This window comes from Lepisosteus platostomus, chromosome 9 (assembly GCF_059453375.1).
Source record: "Lepisosteus platostomus isolate fLepPlt1 chromosome 9, fLepPlt1.hap1, whole genome shotgun sequence".
Classification (NCBI taxonomy): Eukaryota; Metazoa; Chordata; class Actinopteri; order Semionotiformes; family Lepisosteidae; genus Lepisosteus; species Lepisosteus platostomus.
This window is the reverse complement of record NC_142619.1, coordinates 55,906,780-55,930,206: the sequence shown is the minus strand read 5'-3', so window position 1 is coordinate 55,930,206 and position 23,427 is coordinate 55,906,780. Positions and strand designations below refer to the sequence as shown.

Sequence of the window (23,427 nt, the reverse complement as noted above, 5' to 3'; positions counted from 1 at the left end):
ATGTATATAGAGTATTTAATTCTAAAAAGATATCACATAAAATTGGCTAAGTATTGTATTCTTGTATTCCAAGCTTGTATTCTTACAATGTTATGGCTTTAAAATGGTGGCAACTTTTGATCACAACAACACATCTGACAGTTTGATTTATAAAAAATATAGAATGGTATTTTTATTTTTGGTTATCTTTAGACAACATGAAGCAAAAATTACCTTTAAGAAATGTTATTATATATAGAAAGAAACAAAAAAAGGAAACTGATTCAGATTAAGTCCTTATTGGTTTCAAGAACCCTGATTTGCACTAATCTTGGACTTTCTACCTTAGTAAGCAATAGTAACACAATATAGTCTGAGATTAGTGCTAATCAGTGTCCGTGAAACTATTGAACTCTCCATATTTTTAAAAAGGAAAATATCACATTGAGTGTGCTGAAATAAGAGCGTCTTACCCTGGTCAAGAAAATTAAATGCAATCTGTACGTTGGATACATCAGATGTACTCAATTTGATCAAATATATTGGGTCAGAGACCTGTTGCTGTGTTAATTAATATATCACAGGAGGGAGTTAAACTTGCCCACAAACAGAAGCGTTATCAAAACACCATTTGTTTGACACAGTTTCATATTAAAACCTCCTTTCTGTGAAATTAAAGAAGTGTTCTTGTAACATAAAAGCTTTTGTTTTATCCTCTAAATTAATTATCTCAGCAATGTACATTTGTTATTAATAAACAATAAGGAATGGTCTGTATGTGTATTCTGTTGTGTAGGAGGTCTAGCCTAACAAGAAATCCACCGAAGTCCTCCCCCTCACATATTTTCACTGTTTACAGTATGTGCTATCACTGATAATATAAAGCATAATTAAACGGACATAATGGGAAACGCACCTGTTACACCTAAATGACATCTGCAGCTACTCTCTTAGGCTTTGTTACATGGACAAAGAAAGCATTGCCAGTAATTTTAATTAATAGAACCTGTGAATGAGACCTATTCAGTCACTCATTAATCTCTTTTTCTATGAGGATTTAGATAGCTCATTTTTCCTTGGGAGTGTCAATTAACCTTTGAGTTGTAATAAACACAGACATTTAAAATTTAGAATAGATTTGGATAGCATAATAATATTTTATTTGGGAAATACCCGGTTCCTATCTAAATATGGCAACACGGGTGCTGAATAAGCTTTTTAGGCATTAGTAACTTTAAACGCATACAGTACAAGATCTTAACATCAGGACACATTTTACCAGTCAATACACTAATCAGGATATCTTTGTGAAGTGGGAGGAAAGTGGATTATCTGGGGAAGACCCAACTGAACATGCACACTCCACACAGAAGGTACCCAGGGCTACGATTTCCTATATGCCACTGTCCCACCCAATGACAGTAATAATAATTACTGTCTGGCTCACTGCATTTTGGGCACAGGCTGGGGTACAATGCAAGGCTGGGGTGATACTGTTTGCTCAAAGTTCACGTCCAGAGACTTCAAGGTGTGTCTGTCTCCGGGCCGAACGAGGTGCGTCCTCATTAGGGGGTCTTCTCCTTCAGGGCGGAAACCAGACCGAGGGAGTTGTCCGCTGTCACTCATTAGTGACAGTGAACGCTGTGGTTTGTAACCAAGCTGTTTCCAGGCTCTGCCCTCGCTTGGCTCACTGTGTTTCACCCTGAACAAATGAGCCCTTTATATACCAACATGCCAAAAAAAATATTTTTATTAAAAACCATCACTGTGAGAAGGACAAGACAGCAACAGAGCCCAGGCCTGTGTCTTTACATGTTGAGTCATTCAGGATCCCAGATACATACAATTTTAATACTGAACTTCATTTTAAATACAGTATCTAGCCTTTTTATGTCAGTTCTTCACAACCTTACAATGATTCCATTCATTAGAAACCTCCAGGGGACCCAGTGGTATGAAACAATGCTTCTACAGAGCTGTTAAGGCTTCACACCAATTTTTAGACTCTGATTATGGTCATTGATTCATTGAATTCCTTCTACAGAAGAATCTGGACTCTTCTTAGTTTTAAAACACGTGCCAATAACATCAGCAACCTACCTCCTCATGTCCTTCTGCCTTTTAAAGCACATACGGTAAATCCAAAATAAAATCAGATGAGGATCTCCAGTTCAAAATGGAGGTTTGTTTTTCTTGAGAGAAAACACTTTTCACATGTGTTTTTACACTAATGGCACCCAAAAGTGTAATTGTTTTGTGTTGGGAAAGTATTGAGTACATGTATTAGATTAGCATTAATTCACCTATAGTCTCAACAAACTGATAGAAGTTCGCTACACTGACTCGCCAAAAGTATCTACAGTGGGTGAGAAAGCTCATACCATAATATGGACAATTCATTGTTAAATGGAACTTAGCACGTCAGGAAAACCAGTAATTTGTTCTTCTGCTGCTCCCTAGTGGTAGACTTATTTATTTAATGCTGTGTTGACCACACATTAAACAAAACTCTCTGAGGTACTTGCATAATAAAGAATATGTTTTACCTGTCTAGTCTACATCCTGACACACACAAAACAAATACGTAAATAAATTATTTAGAGAAGTAAATTATTGAAATTGCCTTGTATTATGAACTGAGTAAGCACTACTGAGATATTCCATTTAATGGTTTAGCAAATTACCAACCATTTATTTGAATATATGAGTCTTTGCAATGGTGGGTGACAAAGATCAGTGACAAGCATTCCAGTGTTGTAGTGTCTTTCGGGTACCTGACAGTTTTTTTTTTTACTCTGGGTCAACACTATTATTTTCTTCCTTGTCAATTTTGTCATTAGAACTCTGCTTCAACTTTAACTCCACCTCTTCTGTGAGTCGTTTGTCCTTTCTGCCCTGTTTCTTCATCTGAAGGATGGTGATCCAGAACAGAATGTATCCCACTCCACGGAGACTCAAAACCAGGCCCAGGAAGAGAAACCTGCCGAAAAGTGCAAGATAAGTAGTTAATTTGCTAACAGTTTATATTAACTGTTCAGCATAAAGAAATAATGAAAAACATTAAAGTAACAAATGAGATATTTAAAGACAATACGTTCACATGCATTATGAAGTCCGAACTGAATGTATTTTGACTAAAACAGGGAATGACATTTAAAGTAATATCTCTTTGGATTGTAAACTTGCCTCCAAATCAACCAGACACCTTTAGCTCAAGAAGGTTGGTCACCTCTCCGCTAGATAAGAGAATCTGGGTTATATCTAAATTTTATCGCTCTTTTGTAATAATAATAATAATAATAATAATAATAATAATTCAGGTGGGTAGCTGCGTCAGCATGCGTAGGCTGCAAAGGAACAAGTAATAGGTTTATTCCATGCTGAAAAAAAGAAGAAAGAGAACACAACGTTTCGGCCGTGGAGCCTTCTTCAGGTGTGAGAGAGACAGGGCAGTAGGCAAAGGTAAAGTAGCGGGAGAACAAAGGTTGGGAGGGAGGAGGAGTGAGAGGCGGTCTCTCACTCCTCCTCCCTCCCAACCTTTGTTCTCCCGCTACTTTACCTTTGCCTACTGCCCTGTCTCTCTCACACCTGAAGAAGGCTCCACGGCCGAAACGTTGTGTTCTCTTTCTTCTTTTTTTCAGCATGGAATAAACCTATTACTTGTTCCTTTGCATAATAATAATAATAATAATAATAATAATTGCTTAGACTAATATAGCATTTTCCTGGAGACTCCACTCAAAGTGCTTTACAGGTAATGGGGGCTCCCTTCCACCACCACCAATCTATAGCATCCACCTGGATGATGCAACAGCACCCATAGTGCACCAGTATGCTCACCACACATCAGCTGTCAGGGGAGAGTGATGGAGCCAGTTCATACATGGGGATTACTAGGAGGCCATGATTGGTAAAGGCCAAATTTGGCCAGGACATTGGGGTAACACCCTTACCAAGTGCCCTGGAAGTTTTAATGACCACAGAGAGTCATAAACACAGTTTTACATCTCATCTGAAGGACAGCACCTTTTTACAGTATAGTGTCCCATTCACTATAATGGGGCATTAGGACCTACACAGATCACAGGGTGAGCACCTCCTATTGGCCAAACTAACACCTCTTCCAGCAGTAACCTTAGTTTTTCCCAGGAGGTCTCCCATCCAGGTACTGGCCAGGCTCACACCTGCTGAGCTTCAGTGGGTTGCCACTTGTGAGTTGCATCTGATATAGCTGCTGGCAATGATTCATAGAGCACCTTCTGGAGCTTTCCCTCTTTTAATTTGTATATCCTCATAATTTGTACAGGCTCTTTGCAAGTGGGCTGTACTAAGGATGACCTTTTCAGACTACCTGATCAGGGGAACAATTTGGTTGACAAAAAGAAATCTAACCCGCAATGTGATTCTGCTTAGCTTGGATGTTAATTTGTTTCAGTTTGGAATTAATGTGTAATGTTCCTCATCTGCCCCAATGTGTCTGGTTAATCGGGGGCCAGATGGCAACTTTGATATCTTTCTGATAATAATCTCATGATCAAACTGCAATTTTGGTGAAAATGTATTATAATAGTACCAACACACTTTTGTAACTTTTACTCTTCAGACTTGCTGATAGTGTTCTATCATGGTTACAGTTTATCAAAAGCCTGAGACCTGACATTTTCTCATGTGTTTTCTGTATGTTATTGTTTGAGACCAAAATGGACAATATAGAAGCATACTTTTTTTCACTGTTGGCTTTTCCTTAATAGTTGACATTTAAATATTAAGTAGTTCAGGTGGGTAGCTGCGTCAGCATGCGGAGGCTGCAAGGAACAAGTAATACGTTTATTCCATGATGAAAAAAGAAGAAAGAAAACACAACGTTTCAGCCATGGAGCCTTCTTCAGGTGTGAGCACCTGAGTAAATGAGAAGGCTCCATGGTCAAAACGTTGTGTTTTCTTTCTTCTTTTTTTCAGCATGGAATAAACCTATTACTTGTTCCTTTGCAATATAAATTATAATGCACGTAAAAAAAGATACAGTATGTCACATACTGTAGGTCAAAAACCTATAAAAATATTCATAAATGCAGACAAATTAACAGGTACACATTCGTAACTAAAATTACCAATAAAGTGTGTAACATGCTGATTGTGTCCAGCATTCTAACACTTCTTTTATCTGATGTACAAAAAGTGTCATTACTGCTACGTCTTTGAATGTGTTTAGAGAACTGCTGACGTTGGTGGAAGGAGTAGACATACTTGATACTGAAACTGACTCTCACCTAGGCAAGAACCATTTAGTATCATTACATTGTTATGCATTACTTTTGAAAAAGCGGAACATCAGAACACATCTGTCATTGGCACAGATACAGTTGTTGGAAAAAAAATATTTTGACTTCTATTTAAAAATAATTTATATTTCTGCCTTTACACTACAAAGGTATTTTTATGAAATATGAAGAGCTGTTTACAGTACTATTTTAGCCAGTCCTAGAATACAGCAAAGCGGTGCTTTGTTTAAAGGATATTGGATGGATTGTAGGCTCTTAAAACAATTTCAGTGAGACCTTTTACTAACTGCAGCACTGTGTGCAGCTCGTTGTGCGAAAGGAAGCCAGGATACCTGAAGGTTTCGATATCGTACATCCTACACGCTCCTTTCCCGCCACACTTCCTGATTCCCCATTTGACACATGTGGAGTCAATGAGGGCTCCGAAGTAAATCGGAGCAGGGATTCCACCTGCCAGAATGGATGGAAAACAGAAAAAGAGGAGTGAGAAAGCTGAAAACTCTTTTATATATACAATAAATTGCCAGTTAATTCTGTTTATACCCTTCTGACTTGGAATAGCCCGCAGCCACCTCACAGAAGGGAGAGAGTGGACTCCTCTGATATTCCCACTTCTTCTTTAACACATCACAGACCCCGTACTGGGGCTTCAGTGTGGATTGGGAGACACTACCCCCACTGTCAATACTATATGCCTGCAAAAGTCTGGGAGGCTACAGGGGGCGCTGTGTTCCCGAGAGCAGAGATGAGCCCTGACTGATGAATCCCATCCTGCTTTCAGCAGCGCTAATCTAATTGTGTTTTTTTTTCACACATCAGCTATCAGGTGCCAACTGCAGACAGCACACAGTGAGAATGTACTGTACAGGCAGACTTCTTCGACCCACCCACTTTTTCTGTCACTTACTGTTTAATGTGTCAGAGGTAGTACAGCCCAAATAGAAACAATCCTTTAAAAGCAGGCCATTTCCTGAAGGACCCTAACAAATCAGGACCCGCGAGGAGCCTGTCTATTTGTGGTTAAACACAGAGCTTTCTTTCACATCTGGGTATGGAGATTCTCTTACCACTGTGGTTGGGTGTCTTCCAGTTCCGCATTTTAATATTTTTTTTCTGTAATTACCTAAAGACATTATTCATTCATATCTACACTGCTCTCTGACTACATATACAGTCCTCTGGATAGTGACATTTACACATGACGTGTATCTATTAGGACAGCATGGTGGGTCAGTGATTGGCATTGTTGGCTTGCAGAGTTGGGGCCCTGGGTTCAAGTGGCTAGTCTCTTTACCAGCCATCAGACAGAAGAAAAATATACCCTACATGCTCTGCTGTATTGGCAGGCCATATTCCCAGTTTGCCAGCCGGCCTTATCAAAAACAAAGCAGATGCATCTACCACCCCCTTACACACACTAAGGCACTTTCTAAATAGTCTACAGAAGAACTTTGTTAAACTGAAAGCCATCTTATAAGGTCTTCTGGAAACATTATGAGGGAACAAAGCTTCTCATGACCCTTGCCCAAAATAAGCATCCTCTAATAAACCTTGCATTATTGTATGTACCATCACATTATACTGTATACATATATGTATAAATGAAAGCTGAAATCACACGAATGAACGCTTTTGTTCAGATACATACATAAATAACTGTCAAAATGTTCAGCAACTACAGGCTACACTGACAGGCTAAAGTAACTGAATCTTTTTAGTCTTGAACATACAAGACTATGAGGGGACCTGATGTCCAGAATCCTCAAAAGTACTGACAAAAGTCAGCCCAACCATTTTCTCAAGAATGAGCAGTGAAAAACGAACTAAAGAGAGTAAATTGGAGACTGCAATGAAGTGCACCAAAAAACAAGAAAAAGAGACACTGCTTTATGTAACAGGTGGAGGGAGAAGACGTTGCCCAGCCATGTTGAAGCCCATACCATGACTCAAGAAACAGCTGACTGAGATGCTTGGATCAATTAACTAATAACTACCAAACTGGCTAGATGGGCTGAATGGTCTTTTCTTGTTTTAAACATGATGGTCTTCTATTCTTTTGCAGATTTTGCCATTTTCAAATGTTTGAAATTCTTGTTTTCAAAGTGAGCAAAAAAAATAAGATAACATAACCACTTTGTTTGATTCCAGGTTTCTTTCATCGGAATTGCACCTGAGCATTATGCAATAACTGAATATTTCGCTTACCAAGTACTCTGAGAGCCAACATGTAAATTCCCACAGAGAGTGCCTTTAGCTCTGGTTCCACACACCTGTCCATAAATGACACAATATCCATTAACATTGAAAAACCTTACTCAATAAAAAGAGCCAATTTTCAGAAATACTTTATAAAAACTCAGGGCCAGTCCTAAAAGAAATTTAATGTATGTACTGTATATAAATATTTTATTGTATGCACTTCATCAATTTCCCTTCGGGATCAATAAAGTCTTATCTATCTATCTTCATAGGCTTTGTCACTTTAAATCTGTAGGCTAAAAACACAAAATCTATGTACAGTATTTATTTATGTCTCTAGGAGTTTTACCATACAGTACCTGAGGACTATAATGAAAAGAGGAGTGCTTCCCAGGCAGTAGATGAAGAAACTCAGTGACTGCAGAGCAAGGAAGATGGTGAACATCATAGTGCACTTATCTTCTCTTGGACATTGTCCTAGAACTGCAGAGAAATGCCCTGTTATGGCTCCAACGCCTTCAATGCAGCTGCATCCATGGAACGTCTAGGATTGAATAACATTGGGTGGTCAGGATCGATGGTCATACCATGGCTGTGAGCTGAGATGTAAAGAAACTACTGGTAATTCCAAACTGAGGGTGAAACTCAAAAAGGGCAAAGACAGAAGAATATGCAGGAGAGCGAGTCTCCTTCCTGTGGAATCCCTATAGCCCCACAGCAGTTACAGTTCATTTCTGCCTTTACACTACAAAGGTATGACAGGATTAATGAAATTAGTGCCTAGAGTGCAAAACGGAACATGTGTGGTAAATATCTAATGGTAAATGTTATAGAAACTTTTAAACATCACTTGTTATTTCAAATATGGATGGATGTTTGCCCATTATGCCTTCTGGCATGTAGTGGCAGCAATTCCGTTGCTGTTACCCTAGCATTCGTTTTTTACAGGACAGGGTTAACCTCCAACATGGATGACCTGGCGCCCGACATGGGACACGAACCCACTGCCCTTAGATTATGGGTCTCATTCTCTACCAACAGAGCTCACCGGGGCCCATTTCAAACATAAATTCAGTATTAAATATATTTCAAGTTCTCGTCAATGCCAAAACAAAGCACAGTGTCAACAAGATAAGGTTACTCAAGGGGGAATGTAGAGTAACGCTGAGGAAGCTCACTGTGTTTTTTCCAGTTCCACTGGTGGAGTTACAGCCAGCCAAACATGGAGAGATGTAGGTTAATCCATTCTCTCCGCACACTGGGTCCCACTGGTTTTGCGAACAAGCACAGGCAGAATTACACAGAGACAGAAGACTGCCATCTTTGCTCTTGATTCGCTCTGACCTGGAAAACAAGACAAAAGCTCATCCTAAATTGTCGAAAAAGTATTTTTCACCTCATCCAGAATCTATATACTGTATATAGCAGGGCAATATTTAACTAAAAACTGTACAAAATGTGAAATCATGTCAAAGCATTGTTAAATGATGTCTTTGTGTGCTGTTCTGAAACTGAATAACAAGTATTATATTACACAGTCTACAATCATCCATCATAACCCTTGAGAAAGAGAAATGTTTTTTCTATAGAAGTACCCTCTCAGGGGGTCTGCTTGGCTTATCTGTCACTAAACTCATCAGAGAATTCATCCATCCATTTTCCAAGCGGCCCTTCCATTACAGGGTCGTGGGAGAGCTGGAGCCTATCCCAGCAATGAGTGCAAGGCAGGATACACCCTGGACGAGACACCTGTCCATCAGAGGGCACACACGGACACCGACACATACACAAGAGCCAATCTTCCCACACACCAAATTACCTACCAGTATGTCTTTGGACTGTGGGAGGAAACTAGAGCAATTGGAGGAAACCCCCACAAACATGGGGAAAACATATGAATTCCATGCAAATGGGATTATAGGTCCAGAATTGAACCCAGGGCCCCAGTGCTGCAAGGCAGCAATGCTAGCCACTGTGCCATCCCATGTCAGAAAATGTAAGTAGCTAAAATTAAGTTTTCTGAAACCTATCGTCCTCACCCTTCGTAAGAAACAGTCAGCCCGGCAATGTTCGAGTTCTCACAGGTAAGAGCAAAGTAAGGCAGGGTGCACAGGTAGCCGCAAATGGATGTCCAGAAAGCCACCTTTGCAGCTCCTTCCATGTCTAATTTAAATCGTTTCATGATGATTCCACTGATGAAAATCCCAAGAGACACAGACGGCATAGTAGTAACCCCTCCAAAAAACAAGAATCAAGAATTTTACAAATGCATTTCGGACGGCTTGGTTGACAGAACATGGCAATCTTATTGCTAAATTCTCTCAGGGCTTGAAAATACAGCATGCTAAATTAGTACATCATTTATTATTTTGTTCACTGATAAATTCTGCTTTAACTTGGCAGACCTGATGGAAGGATATATAGTGGTCACTGTTTTGCTGACAGGTAGGGGGTGGAACTGTGACAATGTAGTGAGGAATCTCCTTTAACACTACTAAGAATTATTCATAATTCCTTACACTTGTATAGCACTTTTCTGGACACTTTACGAGTAATGGGGACTCCCCTCCACCACTGCCAATGTGTAGCCCCCACCTGGATGATACAATGGCCGCCAAAATGTGCCAGAACACTCCTCACACATCAACTATCAGTGGAGAGGAGAACAGAGTGATGAAGCCAATTCCTAGATGGGCGGGCCATAATTGGCCAGGACACTGGAGTTGACAACCCTACCTTTTTTGGGAAACGACCTGGGATTTCTAATGACCAAGGAGGGTCAGAATGTCAGTTTTACATCTCAACCAACCCACACCAACCTCAGAGACTGACAGGTGAGCGCTCTCTACTGGTCCCACTAACACTTCTTCCAGCAGCAACCTTAGCTTTCCCAGGAATGTCTCTCATTAAAAAAGGTTACATTAAAAAAGTTGAATTTAATTTCCATTAAGTTAAATCCATTATTCCCAAGTGTTCCATTTCTTTCGTACCTCAGTATAATTTTTCAAATATAAGCTTCTTGTAGTCTTGTAGTTTGCAGTCTAGATCTTATGTTACACAATTGAAATAATTAACCTTACCTATGAGAAAGTTTGCAGTGGATGCGCTTTGTCCAAACTGCTGCTCAAGGTATTTTGGTGTGTATGTCAATATGATGACAAAACCATTGAACATAAGAATACTGGAAATCACATAGAGGACATATATTTTGTTGGTAAGCAGACGTTTCAAAGATGGCAAAAAACCTGTAAAAATGTAAAAATAACATATGAAAATATGAAGGACATAAGGCTTTTTTCACAATATTTATACAATGTTTTTTTTTTTTCTTCTAGAGAGTTTTTTGTTGCTTGTGCAATTTGTATTGAACAAAGTCACGGTAGGCAGAGAATATACTCTAAATTTGCTGAGGACCACAACCCAATAAAATATAATCGTTTTTGGTCATTTGAAAATAAAAATACTACAAGATAGTAGGGTAGAAAACCTTAATTTCATACTTTGACAAATGCATTTGGGCATCTTCAGGTTTCTATTTTATTCAACTATCCATAACCTTCTGTACATTGTTGTGTCCTTGTTTTTTCTTTTGTATTTTCAGTAAATGCTTTGTTCTTAGAGGGTGCGTTGTGGGGTCTAACCTAGCAGGCACAAGGAGCTAGGTTTTTCTGTACATTGGAGGGAACATCAAATCACCCCCAAGAGCACAGGGCACATATACAAATATTCAAGTGGGTATAATTTAGAGATGCCAGTTATCCTCAACACTACATCTTTAGACTGGGGAGAAACTGGAGCACCCGGACAAAAATAAAGTGAAGTGGGAGAATGCGCAAACTTCACACAGAATTTGCCCCTAGCCAGAATCCCGTACTCAAGACCTATAAAACCACAACACAAATGATCACCGTGCTGCCAATATTAAAATCAGTTTTTACCAGTGCTCTCTAGGAACACATTACCTTTTGCTATTTCCTTTATCCTGGTTTTGATGTGTGTCTGAACAGCCTGCCGGTGGGACTGTTCTTCAGGGCTGTCATACGTCTCTCTGCTTCCCCCCTCCTCTGGCAGAGATCTTGGCAGGAACCAGTAGGGCAGAGCAGTAAGCAGGGTGAGTCCACCGGCCACTATGAATCCCAGCCACCATGCCCCAACCCAGCGCATGTCCTTCAGAGTGATAGTCACAGTCTCTGGGGTGAGCACAAGTAGAAATTCACCAGCTTCTGCTCTATGCACTTTCAATGTGACTCAGGATGTGTTGTCACCTGTACACTGTATGTCGCAGGATGTGGGCCATTGATGCAGTACCATGCTGTGATAAATCGGGTTGTGTTGATGGCCAGGATCATGTCAATGTGACAGTAGAGCAGGGAACAATTAGTAACAATGGACACACCCAGGTCGTCCAGGAAGCAATTAGGTACTGACGCATGGAGGTACAAGGGGTTGCTGAGCCAGCTGAATCAGACCTTGGGCAGAGGAGGGGAGCAGTAAAGCAAACAAAGAAAGGATAAGTGCCCATGACATCAGGGACATGACATCCTGATGAGCCCCTCGACACAAGACAGGAGGCGCAAGGAAAGCCACAGCCTGCGAGACCACAGAGGAGATCGGTCCAGGAGCTGCAGACCAAAGGAGACTTTGGCCATGGAACAGAGGTGCTGTGCAGAGACGTTCAATACTTGGAGGCAAGAAGCAAAGAAACCAGCCTGGTGAGTCGATACCGAACCAAAGGAAACGTAGTACAGCCTAAAGGAGGACTCCTGATCTGGTCCAAACGGAGACTGGGGGAATTGGACTGTGTGGCATCCCTCCCCTATGCAATGCTGTCTACTCTGTACCACCAAGACTTTCTAATGCCCTCTTCTCGTCCTGAAAGGACATCTGACCCTGAGGAACTCATTATGACACTTGGAAATATAATTTTGTTGCTGTGAATGCTGTACTCTTTGTCTTGGGGTGATAGTAAATGCTGATATACTTAGAAAATAAAAAGGACACTTATATCATACTAATGCTTGTTGGTGGTCTTTGTGTGCATTGGTGATTCTGGGAGATGAACAGAACCTGTGGTAATGTAGAGGGGCCCTAGAACCATATTTGTACTGCTAGGTGGCATATTCGTTACGAGGCAGGATATAATTCTTGTTTGAGGGGTCACCTCACTGTGACATGTACATTTACAAATGCAACGCTACTTAGCTCCAAAGGAAAGCACTTCCTGTAGTTTCAGATTGCAATCCATGGGCTAAGGTTAGAATGATCTATCAGCAAAAGTTAAGATATGCAAAACAATATGAACCATGTTTTTTTTGCAAACCTGAAATTTGGGCACAAAGAAGAAATACGTCAGAGCAAAATGATTTGCACTTGCAGCATTCTGATTTAGAGATACTAATGACACTAATGCTCCCCAAATTATGCAAAAATGCAATAGAGAAACGCAAATACAAAATGAATGTTTCTTTTAGAACCGGGCATATATTCTACAGATATTGCACATTAAATACTCTACTTTGCACTGATGCAGACATTGTACTTCTAATATTAATATAATGTTAATGTTTCATTTTTAATACCCTTCTCTCACAGAAAGGGATAGGTAGGAAATCAGCTTTGATCTACTGTTCAAGTCTGATTGAATGTCACTATAGTGTACTATTACAGTCAACTAACATGTTTTGGCACAGATATGAATTTTTGTTTTTTAAAACAGACATTTCCTTATACAAATCGAGCTAATTTTCCATTATGCGATGTGCTATTGTGATATGTGACTGTACGATTTTGCATTCTCTCATAGTTAAGTATCTTACCTAGGTTGACAAAGCCAATGTCCACATACAGTCTGGCGCAGAACGATCCCAGAGTGAAACCAAAGATAGGACCAATCACAGCAATGGTATGGAGACAACCTAAGACCAATATGAATTCAAACCAGAGCTCAGATCAGACTGAGAAGATTATGAATCAATATAAGCTCAATTGTGTTAGACTTACCAATGTAAAAAGCTGAGTTTTCTGGCCTGGCGAAATCATCAATGAATGAAATACCCAGCGGTCCTGTAGTAGCCTCTCCAACTCCTCTCAACATGTTCCCAAGCAGTACGAGCACCCACATTGAAGATCTCTGCTCTTTTTCACAAGCTGAACACAAACAAAATGCTTCAAAATATTGTACGAAAACCGGGCTAAGTATCAACATTAGAATACTCCTTATAGAGATAAAACTTGATTTGTGAGGCTATTATTGTTCACAAATGTGGTTATTGTAGTTCATGTAGGGAGCTGCGTCAGCATGCGTAGGCTACAAAGGAACATGTAACGGGTTTACTCCCTGCCAAAAAGAAAAGAAACACAACGTTTCGGCTGTGGAGCCTTCTTCAGGTGTGCCTTCTTCAGCCTTCTTCTTCACCTGAAGAAATACCTGAAGAAGTCTCCACAGCCGAAACGTTGTGTTTCTTTTCTTTTCTTTTCAGCATGGAATAAACCCGTTACATGTTCCTATGTGGTTATTTGTCAGGTTGTATATTTAAGCAACTTGTCAGGAGAGAAAAGCAGTAATGTCAGCATGACTGAAAGCTATCAAGGAGTTTCAGAAATGTAAGACTTTAAGAAATTGTTTAAGACATTGCCAAAGCACAAAAATAATATCACTCTATAACTATACAATCTGTATGACAAATGTTTTGGCATAGGTTGAGATTATGATGGATGGATTATAGATTTATGACTCATCAAGATGCAGGAATGTTGATTTCTTGCAACCAGTCATTTGGAATAATAGGTTTACTTCTGGTTCAGGTTCTGAGTAATGGGCATGTGTAGGAATGCAAGCTCCAAGCATGCACACTACTATACTACCAGTATTAGTCACGATGCTGGACACAGGACAAAATGCAGATTATAATGCAGCATGGCGCAAATCTGTGTTTTGTTTGCTCATGTGAGTCTCTTGGTTTCATCAAATCCAAAAAATGTTAAATACAAATATTAGTGAAATCCTTCCTGAGTTTGGAGGCCCAGTAAGGAAAGAAACAGTGTTTAAAATGATCCAGATCACGTGGGGAACTGTAAAGGAACAAATAAAGATTGTAAGTGAGGAAGAACACATAAAGGTTGATTTCACACTGAAATATGAAACATAACAATTTGGATGCTGGGCCTTCTTCGTGCATGCACTAACCCTAACTCCACATCTGAAGAAGCCCCAACACCTAAAACATTGTTTCTTTTTTATTTTACTGTTCAGTGTGGAATTAACCTTGACTTGTTCCTGTGTATAGAGTCATGTTTGATTAAGTGCATTATTATCACTATTACTAATATTTTCAACATCTTACCAGTTACTGACTGTTGGAGGACATCCTGGGCTAACGAAGGACTGGAGTCTTTTGAACATGGAGTGAGCATCGTGATGTTAGGAACAGGTGAAGTGGATACAACAGACTCATAATGGTAGCTGTATAAAAAACACCTTTCAGTTCAGATTAATATTTCTTTACATTTCTGTACCACCTCATATCCCAGAGTACTTTATACACTTTATTGGAATCACTTCATTCACCCCAATGTGCAGAATCCACATGGGTGAGCAGCTTTTCTGCACTGGCAGTCACACTATAAAGCAGAACAGGCAGAGAAATTAGGAATTGCTTTGCCAGTTGAATTTAGAGGTATCTTTTAGCATGGCCAGATTCTGCAAGCCTAGAATGGAATTGAGCCAGGACAAAGTGGTTAACACTACTGCTCTTTCAAGCTGTGCAACTTGATCTTTAACGATTCAGGACCTCATTATAATATCTAAGAACAGAGCATCATGCAGCAAAAAGTGTACCCTGTCACCATACTGAGGCAACAGTTTGGAAATCCTACACCAGCAGGAAGACTGCCACCTGTCAACTGCCAACATTGCATATAGCAACACACAGATTTTCCTTTTTTTAATAACCATCCTACACAACTACAGTAAGACTCTTCCTCAATTTACGATCTGATTCCTGATTTCATGTTGGACTATTACTCCTGTCAGGTTCATAGCATAATTCTCACTGCATCAAGATTGGGAAATCAGAAATTCCTGAACTGGGTGGAAATGATAAACTCTGCACAGCATGTGCAATTTTGTGTAGAAGCTCCCAGAAATTTTTAACACAGCTTCTTGGAAATGCACTCCTGATGAGTTCACTTGTTTTTCTGTTTTATTCCAGAGCACAACCGTCTTCAAATAGGGCTAGTATTCCTTCTAGGATTTTCCTACATCTATCTTGCGTGCTAACAAGACGTGTGAAGACTAAAAGGTCATTTTCAATGTGCAAACGTACCGTCCCATGAGAAAGTGTGGCAGTGCCATGAGCAGTGTCCCCATGGACATGAGCAGGCATCCTGCTCCAATTAGCTTTGGTCTGTGAAACTTTGCTCCAAAGTAGCTTACAACAGATATCACCAGCAGGTTCCCTTAAACATAAAGATCGGTAAGAACATAGTCAAAACCGTCATGCTGATTTGAAAACAAAACATACATAAAGCAAAGCACTGTGCTTTTTAATCGTACCTACCCATTTCAAAACTCCCATCAATAATGCCAACGACGGAGCTTGGAATCTCAAATCTTCTTTCTATCTGAGTGATGGTACTTTTGGTGTAGCTTGCAGATAAGGATTTGCAAAAGTAGGATAAAGCTAGAGCTGCCAAGAACATCTGAGAAGAAAACAGATATGTGTGATATTGCTTTTTCATTTCGGGTGCTAGGGATGCACAGGACACTTGCAGAGCTCAGAAACACTGCATGGGTGCAGAAGACAGGCAGCAGAAAGACACGTTTGTAAGTCCTGTTAAAGTGTTAGGGTTTGTTACAAGTCCCACAGAGTTCATCTGTGCCATGCTTTCAAATTGAACAGTGCAAGCCAGGGAATGGATTGAAGAGAAAATTCCAGGCACGGGGACTGGAAATTGACTTTGCATGCTGAATATTATTACTGCTAGCTCTTTAATCAGTTAGTTCAATTATTCTGGCTGTACAACACTGGATTATTAAGTCAAGCTGTCAAGTTGTCTTACAGGTACTTTTCCAAACACTGCTAAATATATTGGAAAATTCTTAAGCTTCCAATTACAACAGGACTACTGCTGTTACTGTTTTGAAAAAGTGCCAAACAAAATCTTTGCTGCCTTTGAAAAGTGTAGACTAACTGAATGACATAATGTGTTTTTTTCTTATATTTATTCTGAAAGCCGTGCCGTTTGTACCGATTAAAGGTTGAGAGTATTTGTATTTGAAGCAGAGGTCAAGGCTGCTGTGAACACACCATTGCCTTTCACCTGGAACAGATGGATACCATTATCCAATGAAAGCATTCAGTCATTCTGGATGGAATGAATGGTGCAATGCAGTGTTCATAAGAATTGTTACAAATGAGAGGAGGCCATCCAGCATGTCTAGCCTTTTGGTACTTAATAGTCAACTGATCCTAGGATCTCAAACAGCTGTCACGTGACATGACCAAAGGTACTGGCCTCAACAATATGGCTGGGTAGCTTATTCCATACTCTCACAATACTATGGGTAAAGAATTTCCAACTGTAAACTTGGAAATATACACTTCCACTCAATGCACTTGTACTTGGTATAATAATCAAGAAGTACAGCTACAAGAATTCTGTGTGAATAAGTTTTCATGTTCCACTATGTGTAAACAGCTAATGTATGCATAAAAAATTGCGAGTTGCCTACTGAATCAAAGAAAATATTAATGTTGTGTTTGAAAGAGGTAGGTCATTAATTCAACTACATTTGCATGAGTTCAGGTGGGAGCTGCATCAGCATGCGTAGGCTGCAAAGGAACAAGCAACAGGTTTTTTCCATGCTGAAAAGAAAAGAAAGAAAATACAAAGTTTCGGCCGTGGAGCCTTCTTCAGGTGTGTGTCTTTAGGTTCTTCTTCACACACCTGAAGAAGGCTCCACAGCTGAAACGTTGTGTTTTCTTCCTTCTCTTTTCAGCATGGAATAAACCTATTACTTGTACATTTGCATTAGATGATTCATGGAAGAATGTCAGTACATCAACAGCAGCAACATACAGTAACTCTGTGTTACCCTCCTCCCTCACAAACATAGGGCTCTACTGCCTTTACTCCTCAGTATATGAGACCCACAAGTAGCTCGCAACAGTCTGGGAGCTGAATGATATCCTTCTCACAGACAACAACATTGCTTAAGTTTCCAGCCACCTGATTCCAACTAATTTATAAATATATCGCCCCCCCCCCCCCCCCAACTCTTTCTAAAATCCCCTGTAGACCAAAAGCATTTTGGCAAACTTAAACTAAACCTGGACCAAACAATAAATTTAAAAATATGAAAACCATTAACTATATACTCATATTTTAATTAAACTGTGACACAAATATCTACCATATGGTGCAGTCATTTATTAATTTTCTGAACTGTACTATTTATATTTCAATTCAGATAGACAAACATCACATGTTGAGAATACTTCAAAGAAATATAACAGTAAGAATCCATTGCCATGGGAATTCAATATGTACTGTATATAGAATCAATGCTTTTTGTTAAATGAGATTGTTTTTAACAGAAAAAAACGTATCTGTGGATGACAGCTAAAATGTATTTCTTACTCCTGGAGTACCTTCAGAGTAGGAGTGCAGCATTTTCTTGTCTTTGAGGCTCCAGATCCTTTCCCACAGTCTGTTACAGGCAATGGTGCTGAAAAGCCACAAGGAATGGCCTCTGCAGTCATGGTGCTCCAGTTAGTGGATTGCTGGATCGCTGTTTGTTGCAAGTCTCTTTTCACTGGAGTGTGGGGAGGGAGTGAGAAAGGTAGGGGGGGGGGGGGATGAAATCCCAGGAATTCATCAACTTTCAAAATCCGTCTTAGCTTGTAACATTTTCTGTCTGATTCTACCATCTTCTTCCCACAGTGTAACTTAGGATGCCTGTACTTCTCAGTTTCCTGTTTGTTGGTATTTTTACTTTAATAAACACTTTTCTAAAGATTTCTGTAAAGAACATACTAAGCCATAAGCATTGTGTGATACATCTCTGTGTCTATTATCCTACCAGCTACGTAGCTTGACAGGGAGGTAGGTACAGTGAATATTTACATTTCAGCCAATAAATTGTTATATTGTTCCATTTCCAGCACAGCATAAGAATACACCATATTCAGATCATGTTAAATCACTAGCTCTATCTAAAATCACATATTAGCACAATAAAAACATTATAAATAGTACAATTGTACTATAACCTTTACTTTCCTCTTAGTAACGGTATTTCTATATCTTTCCACATTTTAGAAAGCCTGAAACTTTAAGTTGATTGTTTACTGTTTATGTTTTATTTTTGCATTGGCTTTCATACCTAAAGCTAAGCAAATTAATATAATTAAAATGTCAGTTATAATTAAAATTTAGGATTTGCATTCCATACCTTGTCTTGTTAATCCAAAAGAAACTTTACCTTTTGTGAGTGCCAGTCAGGAGAATGATCACTTGTTGGCTGGGTTTCAAGTTTACAATTTTAAGCCCTTTCCCTGCCTAAACTACAATAATAATTAACCATTAGCAGTTGATGTCATTGTCACGATTATAGTCCCTCCTCCTTAAAGGCGCTCCGGCCCTTTTACTTCAGACTTGATTTTCTGCACCTGTCCCCTGTTTCAGCCCGTTCCCAGTCCACCTTAAAAGCCAGGCGCTTTTGACGACAATCCGAGCTCTGCATCTGATCTCCGTATCGTGGGAGTCCGGGACCTGGAAGTGCCTGGTCCCGTTAAGGTTTTATTCTCTGTTCCTGTTCCCCTTCCGCCGGTTCCGACCCGGTTCATGTTTTTACCTTGTCTGTTCTTGGATGGACCCCCCGGCTTTGGATTTTGCTCGTGTTTGGATTACCCCTTTGGATTTCTACTGGATTGTTTGCCCCGGACTCACCCCCCCTGAACACCAGTGTACCAAGGAAACCCCCCCTGTTTTCATCCCCGTATTCCTGCATGACTTTTTCCCCAGTGTTTCCTCACTCCATCCCGGATTGTGTCGTCTGCATAGGGTCTGGAAAGAACTGTTCCGTTACAGTCATTCCCTTCTTTCCAAATGAGCATAATAATTCCACGTGGTAAAAATTCCCAGTAGAGTCCCAGTAAAAATACATACTGTACATACGAGAAGATTTTGGCCTTAAAATGCTTTGTTTCTTTTCCAAATACGATAGCTAACGGTTAATACCCAAGAGTGCATCTTTTGTGATGACAGATGTAATTTACTTTTTTATAACAACAATTCTGAACTTTGACAGTGTAACGGGGGTTACAGTGTCACATACACAGTATGTAATTGGCTCAGTAAATAACATAGCTAAATAGCAAATAGACTTTGAAGTTCTTAAATACAGTAGCATTTTGCCACGTTTGGTTAAAAAAAGCAATTAATTTTCAATTAACTTAAGTCCACTGCGTCATGTTCATTGTTTCATGTGTTTTAAAAATGGCCTAACTTTATTTTTCAAAACGTTTTTATTACAAGTAAAATATAATTTGTTGAGCAGGTCTCACAGTTCGATTCCTTGTATAAATAATGAACCCTGTCTTAAATCATGAATATGGCATTTGAAATAAATAAATATGGAATAAATGGTTTCATTGTAAAATTTGCTGATTATACAAAGAATTTTCTCAACAATTCTACTATTTGTTCAATATATATGCTTTACAATTCCTGTGAAAATGACAATTTCTCTTTCCACATGTATGAGATTGTGAGCTTGCTCAGACTGTTTGTTTGACCTTGCATGTCATAAGTGGCCTATGAGATTAAGGCTTGGTGACAAAGTTCCAATGTGCAGTTTTTCTCCAGCAATGACAAGTCATTCCAAAGCAAATCTCCTGGACATTATGCTGTGCAAGTTAACTGCCATCCAAAGTACTTTGCTCGATGACAGGACATTCTGTAATGATTACATTTAACCTTGATCAGCCCTTGACATCCCTCCTATTGGATAGTGTGGAAAAGGTTGTTTATTTTTAAAAACACATTTAAAAATTGAACATACAGGAAGGAATTCAAAGGCATAGAATTGTATTGTGAGTGAATATAGTATACTATTCATTTTCCAAAATGGATCGCATGCTTGGATTAATAAAACTACTAACTATGAAATGTGCTAAATGTGGTAAAGTGCCTTTTCTCATTTGTGAGCATTCTTATGTTTAATATTACATATACAAAGTCAATTATTATAGAGATCTACTGTACATTATTCCAGTAAAATAGAGTATTTTTTCTTGGCTATAATAAAAGGGGCTTCATTTTAAAAAACATGAGCCACTATGTAAATAAAGAGATACAGAGCCTGCTGCTGATGAAACTGTTTGATGAAAGCATCACAGACAGCAACTCTGTACTGGCCTGCAGCTTTTAACAACCAGCAATCTCTGGGAGGGGAGGTAGTTGGATATGCCTGGACGTGTCTGATTTGGAGAGGCTGCAGACTGATTTTCACCTCGGTTTTACTGCTGCAATTCAGGCAGGTTGAGGTATAAAACAATCCCAAAATACAGCAATTAGAAAATGCCTCTTTGAGATGCCATTTACTTCTGATCTATTTATTTAAACTGTACAGAATATAATAAGCTTTTATGGATGTAAGGAGTTCCAATATATTTGGACACTCAATTACTAAAATCAAAGTGGGATAAAAAAGAAAGTGATAGGTAAGAGACTTATCACTTTGCCTTTGACAAGACAGGAGATATAAATCAGAAAACAACACAAAAACTATTTTCAAGTGATTGATCTTCTTTAAAACATAAAAAGGGGGAACAAAAACTAATGGGCTTGGAAAATTACCTAAGTAACCACAATTTTTTTTGTATTATTATTATTCTGAAAATGGACCATTTACTTGATTGACACAAATCAATTTGTTTGGTAAATATAGTTTAGATACTACTTGCTGAATATAACACATTTTGTAATATGGCTGGACTCCTTAACACAGCAACAGAAGGCCCAAATCCCTGAAAACATTGTGTGCACTACGTGTCCAAACCCTCTCCTGATGTGGAGTTTGTAACCGGGGTATGGGAGGAAAGTTAGATCCTAATCTTAATCACGTCCTCTCTCCTGTGCATGTATATACAGTATCACACCCCGGACTTGCCTTCTCACATCTCACACACCCCTCCCACCACTCCATATACCCTTGCAGCAGCTCCCTAGTTCATTCCTTGCAATAGTGAGGATGGGTTCAGGCAGCCTTATCCTCACAGCTAGGCTACCATTCTTTTAGCTAGGTGGGTTATACCAAATACCCTCCACACATGTCATCCCCTCTATCATATTCATTAGGATCGAACCAAACTACTGAAATCGTATTTAGAACTTGACCAAACTACTGAAGCTTATTTAGGAGTGAAGCTGTTTCTGACTCAGTGACTGGACTGTGCTAATGATCCTTTTACAAAAGCTAATCCTTTAAATAAATGATACTTGTTTTGTTATTATGCAAAAACAAAATGATGATTGCTATACTGTGTCCAGACATCACAGCAGTTGGAGAGGATGTTATTTTTAGCAAAGCACACAATAGCTGGGATGTCAAGAGGAGAAGAGCTCCTTGTAATTGGAAGTTTGAGGCTTAAACTCTGAACCTTGACTTTGGAGGCCAGCCATGTGAATAAAGTGGGCTACTTTACAGCTTGAATATCATGATCTAGGAAATGAGAAACATGAAGTCATCACACCTCTAATAATGAGAAAGCCACTCATATGTAAATGTCTTGTTATCATCTGCAATTATGGACAGCATCAATCCACTGCTTGTTTAATTTATTCTAACTTCAGGCAAGCCTTCAATTATGCTACCAAAGAAGATAATCTGTAGCATTAAGCTCGGAACACTTTTATTTTAATCTTTTACTTAAATTGGTTAATCCATATACTATACAATTAAAGGTAATGGCCATCTGTTTATCAAGTGTAACAGCACATTAGATTTTGCATTTAAAAACAGCAACTACCAGCTTGCAGCTTTATCTCACTAGGTCTCAAGGAAATCCAGGTTCCTGCTATAAACAAAGTTGACCCAGTAGGTGGCTTTCTTCCCTTTGGACCAGAATTTCTAAGCCAGCGACCAGGGACACTACAATGAAACCTAGGCCCTGAATGCTTGGTGATTAAACTCCTCATGAAACTGTAAGAGGAGGAATGTTAAGTTTGCTGTGCTGACTAAATTCTGTTTTGGGCTCTCACATTTTGACCTATCTAATATTCAATATTCAACACCTGTGGTTATCTGAGGCTGCTGGAAGATAATCATTGTCAGCCATCAATCAGCTATGTGCTGCACTTCAGTGCTGGACAGACTGCACAGCCTTCCTTGTCTGTATTCTTTACTTGCCATCTTCATTACCCACCAGGCACTGGCGTATTCACCTTTATTGTAAGGAATCCCCAATTAGGAGGTATGCGGATCCTATTCAGGCGCAGGAGCGGGTAGGTATCGAAACAGGTATTTAATCTGAAACATCAGGCGAGATTGTGGTCGAAAGGTGAAAGGTAGTTCGAAATCCAGGGGATACAGAGACAGGCGTACAATCCAAAGCAGTAGGCGAGGTTCAAGGTAGAGGGGCTAAAGGGTAGTTCAGAAAGCGGGAGAATTATCGCAAGCGAGGTACAAACAAAGGCGAGGAATAGCTCTAGGAGAAGACTCAATACCGAGCAACGGTAAATGGGTTTGGATGGTTTAAATGGCGCTGCTTGCCTCACGGTAGGGCATGTGGTGATGGGTTAACACGTGCAGCAGCGCTTGTTATTATTAACCTGCTGCTGGCACTGGTTAGCTCTTTTGTGGGTTGATCTGGGCTGGCTGGCGGTCGTGACATTTATTAACTCAGCATCCCCCAATTCTTAATTTTACTTTATTCTAACTCTAACACATCCAGGACTTAGA

General features: G+C 39.5%; 1 protein-coding gene across 2 annotated transcripts; it reads right to left on the bottom strand.

Annotated features, from left to right (window-relative positions):
• Positions 1–1,711: 1,711 nt before the first annotated feature.
• On the bottom strand, positions 1,712–19,096 carry LOC148655279 (solute carrier organic anion transporter family member 1C1-like). Of its 2 annotated transcripts, none has more exons than XM_088645717.1 (15): positions 18,946–19,096; positions 18,113–18,276; positions 16,019–16,160; positions 15,785–15,917; positions 14,804–14,922; positions 13,461–13,607; positions 13,277–13,375; positions 11,423–11,650; positions 10,541–10,705; positions 9,500–9,695; positions 8,639–8,804; positions 7,820–8,004; positions 7,467–7,531; positions 5,594–5,711; positions 1,712–2,959 (listed from the first exon to the last, which is right to left on the bottom strand). In XM_088645717.1, exons 2-15 carry the CDS (start codon positions 18,221–18,223, stop codon positions 2,770–2,772), a joined length of 2,064 nt encoding a protein of 687 aa, XP_088501843.1. In that variant the 5' UTR covers positions 18,224–18,276; positions 18,946–19,096; the 3' UTR covers positions 1,712–2,769. The 2 variants fall into 2 exon arrangements, with proteins under 2 accessions (XP_088501843.1, XP_088501842.1); XM_088645716.1 differs by having other exon boundaries at positions 18,916–19,013.
• Between the last annotated feature and the right edge of the window lie 4,331 nt (positions 19,097–23,427).